This window comes from Anser brachyrhynchus (assembly GCF_964034855.1).
Source record: "Anser brachyrhynchus genome assembly, contig: SCAFFOLD_335, whole genome shotgun sequence".
In the NCBI taxonomy this organism is placed as follows: domain Eukaryota; kingdom Metazoa; phylum Chordata; class Aves; order Anseriformes; family Anatidae; genus Anser; species Anser brachyrhynchus.
The window spans coordinates 85,335-90,797 of NW_027663629.1; the positions used below are offsets into that span (position 1 = coordinate 85,335).

General features: G+C 65.9%; 1 protein-coding gene across 1 annotated transcript; it reads right to left on the minus strand.

Moving 5' to 3' along the window:
* Positions 1 to 156: 156 nt before the first annotated feature.
* THAP7 (THAP domain containing 7) lies at positions 157 to 4,527 on the minus strand. Its single transcript, XM_080609272.1, has 5 exons — positions 4,450 to 4,527; positions 3,282 to 3,361; positions 1,959 to 2,114; positions 1,167 to 1,307; positions 157 to 1,052 (listed from the first exon to the last, which is right to left on the minus strand). The coding sequence occupies exons 2-5, from the start codon at positions 3,359 to 3,361 to the stop codon at positions 530 to 532; spliced, it is 900 nt and encodes a 299-aa protein (XP_080465398.1). The 5' UTR covers positions 4,450 to 4,527; the 3' UTR covers positions 157 to 529.
* Positions 4,528 to 5,463: the final 936 nt, after the last annotated feature.

A 5,463-nucleotide genomic window follows, 5' to 3' on the forward strand; every position in this document is an offset into this window, starting at 1 on the left:
CTGGGGACCAACCTGTGGGTTTTCCCCTTCAGATCGTGCCCCCAAATCCTCCCCATTGCTGGGAGGGGAACACTTGCTCAGTGCCAGCCTCCTGCTTGCCCAAGGGCTGGCTGTGAAGACAGATCGTGCCCCAAAACGCTCTGTTCTTCCCGCAAATCTGGCGCAAAACTCATTTATTTCTCCCCAACCCGATTTTCTGCCGGATCGAGCACCGAAACCAGCTCAGGAAAGCAGCCCCAAGCTCCCCAAAAACAGGGACCAACGCAACGCACGCCCAACCCCGCTGCTCATCTACGATGGCCTCGCTGAGCCGGTTTAGCTCACCAATCCAGCTGATTTCTCCCCAAAACTGTTTCCCGCCAGATCAGCGAGCAAAACCGACTCGGGCACGCTGTCCTTTACCCCCCCCCCCCAGCATTCCCAGATGCGAGCCGTCGCCTTGATTTTTTTTTCATAGAAAAGGCGAAAACGCTTTGTTTATTTACAAACCTTCCCAGCGGCGCCGCGGCGAGGAAGAGGAGGCGAGCCCTCACTGTCCGCCGTCGGCACCGCCGAGCACCTGCGGCTCCGCGCCCTGCGGCGGGGGCTCCTTGGGGACCCTCCGGCCCTCGGGGGGGGCCCGTCGCTCTCGCTGCAGCTCGCCCACCCGCAGCCGCAGCCTCTGCTCCCGACGTTTGCAAGCCTGGAGCTGCCGCTGGGCTTTGTCCAGGGCGTCCAGGGCGGCTTCGGCGCGGCGCTTCCAGAGCAAGGCGCTGCCCACCTGGTAGCTGTGCTCGCTCTGGATGTACGCCCCGGCCGGCGGCGGGAGCCGCAGCATGTAGAGGGAAGGTGAAACGGGACGGGGGGGCGCCGGGGGGGCCCCTTCGGGGAGGGCAGGGGTGTCTGTGGCTTCTTCGTCCCCTGTGGCCACCAAAAGGGTGTCCGGGAGGGGACCCCGTGCGCCCGAAGGGCCGGGAAGAGCCGGGACGCCCCCAGGGTCTTCGCCTTCTCGGGGGAAGCAGGAGACGTCGGTGGAGAAGGGGGGGTCCGGTGGGGATGTGGGGGGGTCCTGCCTGTATGGAGAAAAGGGGAGGGGGGGTTAAACTGGGCTGGGGGAGGTGGGGGGGGGGAGATGGTGGCAGTGTCCTGTGTCACCTCCTGGACCATGTGCCCGCCCTGGGACTCACCTCCACTTCTTGGTGGCCCGGGGGGGCTTTGGGGTGTCGCTGTCGGGCAGGGGGGGCTTCGGCTTGGCGGCCCGGGGGGTTTTGAGGGAGGTCGACTCGAAGACGGTGGGGACGGCCCCTTCCTTCAGGCGGTGGTAGCCGCTGCAGCGGGGGTGGGGGAGGAAAGAGAGGGGGGTCAGTGCGTGGGGGGCACCCCAAAACCCACAGGGACCCCAAAACCCACAGGGACCCCAAAACCCAAAGGCCCTAGAGGGTCCCAAAACCCTGGGGGGGGGGGTGTACCCCAAAGCCCTGGAGGGGTAAAAAGAGACACCCAAAAATGTTGGAGGGTCTCCCAGAGTGACCCATGAACCCCAGAGGTTTGGGGCGGGGGTCCTAATGGTGCCCCCAAAAATTTAGGAAAGGTTTTGGGAGGTTTTTGGGATCTAAAACTCGGGGGGGGGTCCCCCAAAAGCCCTGGGGGTGACTTTAGAGGGATCCAAAACCCACAAAGTCCCTGGGGGATGGGGGGGGGGCGTAACCCCCACATCCCTGAGACCCCCAAAAGCATCTGGGGGGGGGGGGGGAACAGGACCCCAAAATGGGAAACTGAGCCCCGGGGGGGGGGGGGGTGATGGGTTGGAGCAAACCATTTCCACTCACAATAGGGGGAGGCCTGGAGCAGCCCACTTTAAACCGAAATGGGGGGGGGGGGGGGATTTGGGGGTGTCCTTAATTACGGGGGGTGCTCCTTAATTACCGGGGCCCACTCTCGGCGGGAGGAGCGGCTTAATTAAGTGCCTCGTTAGCTACCTGAAGCCGACTATCTCGAAGCAGCTCTTCTCGAAGTGCTGGGAGCAGAAGTAGATGTACTTGGAGGCCGGGTCCCAGCGGCCCTCCCCGCTCGCGTCCCGCCGCCGGCTGTTCTCCAGCCACAGCGCCCGCCGCGGGTTGTCCTTCTTGGGCAGCCTGGGGGGGGGTGGGGGGCAAAAAAAAAGGGGGGGTCACGTCAGGTTTCGCAGCCGAAATCCCCCCCAAAATATTGTTTTTTGAGAGGTTGGGGGGACGGCTCCCCCCCGGCAGCCACAAATGGAACGGGCCAGGGAGGGTTCGCTAATGGGGAGGGGGCTGAACCATTCCTAAATTGGGGGGGGACACATAACTGGGTCAAGCCATTGCTAAGGGGGGGAGGGGGGAGCAGATTCGTGGGGCAAACCATTGCTAAAGGCAGGAGGGGGGAACACCTGGGCCAAACCACCACTAAGGGAGGGGGGAAAATACCTGGGCCAAGCTATTGCTAAAAGGGGGGGGATGTGTGAACACCTGGACCAAACCACTGCTAAAGGGGGGGGGGGGTGCACCTGGGCCAAACCACTGCTAAATAGGGGTAAAAAAGGGAGGGGGGAGAGCACCTGGGCCAAACCACTGCTAAGGGAGGGGGGAAAAAATACCAGGGCCAAACCATTCCTAAAAGGGGGAGGAAGGGGGGAACACCTGGGCCAAACCACTGCTAAAAGGGGAGCACCTCGGCCAAACCATTGCTAAAGAAGGGTGGGGGTGAACACCTGGGCCAAACCAATGCCAAAAAGGGGGGGGAAACCTGGGCCAAACCACTGCTAAGGTGGGGGGGAATATCTGGGCCAAACCACTGCTAAAAGATAAAGGAGGGAAACAAATGGCCCAAACCATTGCTAAAAGGAGGGGGGGGAAGGGAACACCTGGGGCAAACCACTGCTAAAAGGGGGGGGGGGGGAACACCTGGGGGCAAACCACTGTTAAAAAGGGGGGGAAGGGAACACCTGGGCCAAACCATTGCTAAAAAGGGGGGGGAGAGGGAACACCCGGGCCAAACCATTGCTAAAAAGGGGGGGGAGAGGGAACACCCGGGCCAAACCATTGCTAAAGGAGAGGGGTACACCTGGGCCAAACCATCACTGGGGGTGGGGGTGGGGGGGGTTACACCTGGACTAAACCACTGCGAGAGGATTAAACCAAGAGCAAAAAGGTGAAAAGACACCAAAAAAAAACCGCCACAAAGGGAGAAACGGGGAGAGCCCCCTCAGCAAGGCCATTTGGGGGGGCAACAAGGGGTCCCCACGGGGATGCCGCCCCCCGAGGAGGTGTGGGGGCACCCACCGGTGGAAGGAGATGCCTCGGTTGCGGGTCTCCCGGGTGTCGCGGGTGCAGCAGCCGGCAGCAGAGCAGTGACGGGGCATCTGGGGAGGGGGGGAGCGAGAAGGGTCTCCCATGGGAAGCCCCCCCAAAACCGCCTGCCCCTCCATGCACCTCCAGGTACAGCCAAGACTCCCAAGCGCCCCCCCTCAGCACACCCCAGACACTTTGGTGCCCCCCCCCAAACCCCTGTGTCCCCCTTCAGAGCCCCCCCCCTAAATCCACGCTCCCCCCTGTTGGCCCCAGATACCCCCCCACACCCCAGAGCCCTGCATAACCCCTTGGAGCTCCCACAGCCCCCCCAGCGCCCCCCCACGAGCAGTCCCAAACCCTTAGCGCCCCCTCCAGGGTCCCTCCACCCCCCAGATCCCCCCCCCAGCCCCCCAGGTGCCCCCCCCCGAGCAGTCCCAAACTCTCAGCGCCCCCTCCAGGGTCCCTCCGTCCCCCCCCAAGGTGCCCCCCAGAGCTCCCAGTGCCCCCCCCACGAACAGTCACAACCCCCCAATGTCCACTCCAGGGTGCCTCCATGCACCCCAGAACCCACCCCAGCCCCCCCCAGCCCCCCCAAGAGCCGCCTCAGAGCCACAAATGCCCCCTCCAGGGTCCCACCACACACCCAGGTGCCCCCCCCCAGCCCCCAGTGCCCCCCCACGAGCAGTCCCAAACCCCCAGCGCCCCCTCCAAGGTCCCTCCACCCCCCCAGGTTCCCCCCCCAACCCCCAGTGCCCCCCCCCCAGGAGCTTCCTTAAAGCCCCAAGCGCCCCCCTCGAGCTCCCCCGGACCCCCCCCCGAAACACCCCGGCCCCCCAACTGCCCCCATAGCCCCCCCCCAGGTGCCCCCTACCCAACCCTACGGGACACCCCCCCCCATAAAGAAGGCACCGGGGGGGGGAGGGGGGGGCGAGGGGGTGAGGGAGGGGGCGATGACGTCACGGGGCAAGGGGCAGCCCGTTGCTAAGGGCCGCGGTTGCTAAGGGTGGGGGGGGGGGGGCGCGGAAGGGGCGGGCCGGGGGCCACCGGCGGAGCCCCCCCAGCCCCGGGGTCGGTGCCCCCCACCCTCGAGGGGGCGGTGGGCGGGGCTGGGGGCGGGGCTTGGTGCCGGGGCCGGTGCCGGGCCCGGCCGCGGCCTCACCTCGGCGCTCCCATCCCGCCGCCTCCTCCTCCGCCGCCGCCTCCTCCTCCTCCTCCCCCCCCCCCCCCCCGCCCCAACCTCTCGCGAGACTCCCGGGGTCTCGCCGGCGCCCCGGCCCCGCCCCCTCTCCCTCCTCATTGGCCGCGCCGCGCCGCCCTCCGGCGCGCGCTCCCTCATTTGCATGCCGCGCCGTGATTGGCTGCCGCGCGCCCTCGTTAGCATAGCAAGCCCCGCCCCTCCGCGCGTGGTCGTTTCAAGGCCCCCCCCCCCCCCCCTTGGGGCTGTTTCAAGGCTCCCCGGGCGCTTTTGCGGGGGGGGGGGGTCAGGACCCCCCCCCCCCCCCCCAAAAAAAAGGGGTTTCGGGGGGTTTTGAGCCCCCCCAGGCTGAGGCTGAGGGGGGTTTCCGACCCCCCCCCCCCCAAAAAAAAAGGGGGTTCGGGGGGTTTGAGCCCCCCAGGTTGAGGCTGAGGGGGGTTTCCAGCCCCCCCCCCCCCAAAAAAAAGGGGTTTTGGGGGGTTTTGAGCCCCCCAGGCTTAGGCTGAGGGGGGTTTCCGACCCCCCCCCCCAAAAAAAAAGGGGTTTCGGGGGGTTTTGCCCCCCCCAGGCTGAGGCTGAGGGGGGTTTCCAGCCCCCCCCCCAAAAAAAAAGGGGGTTCGGGGGTTTTGAGCCCCCCAGGCTGAGGCTGAGGGGGGTTTCCAGCCCCCCCCCCAAAAAAAAGGGGTTTTGGGGGGTTTTAAGGCCCCTCCCACTCTGGGTGTTGAAAGGGAACTGGGGGGGGGGGCACAAACTGGGATACGGGGGGGGGGCTCAGGGTGCCCCCCAGCAAGGTTCGGGGAGGGGGGGGGCGTTTCAAGGCCCCCCCCCTAAAAAAATGTGGTTTGGGGTCTTTCCCCAAAAAGGACTCCGGGTGGATTTCGAACCCCTTTAATGTGTCACCACGCTCCGCCCCATAAGCCCCCACCCCTATTAAGCCCCCGCCCCCATTAAGCCCCCTCCCCCATAAGCCCCACCCCT

Coding starts and splice junctions, on each gene's coding strand:
- THAP7 (XM_080609272.1), bottom strand. CDS start 3,361: ATGCCCCGTCACTGCTCTGCTGCCGGCTGCTGCACCCGCGACACCCGG. Junction 1,308..1,958: donor TTCGAGATAGTCGGCTTCAG/GTAGCTAACGAG, acceptor CCCCCGCTGCAG/CGGCTACCACCGCCTGAAGG. Junction 1,053..1,166: donor CGGGCCACCAAGAAGTGGAG/GTGAGTCCCAGG, acceptor TTCTCCATACAG/GCAGGACCCCCCCACATCCC.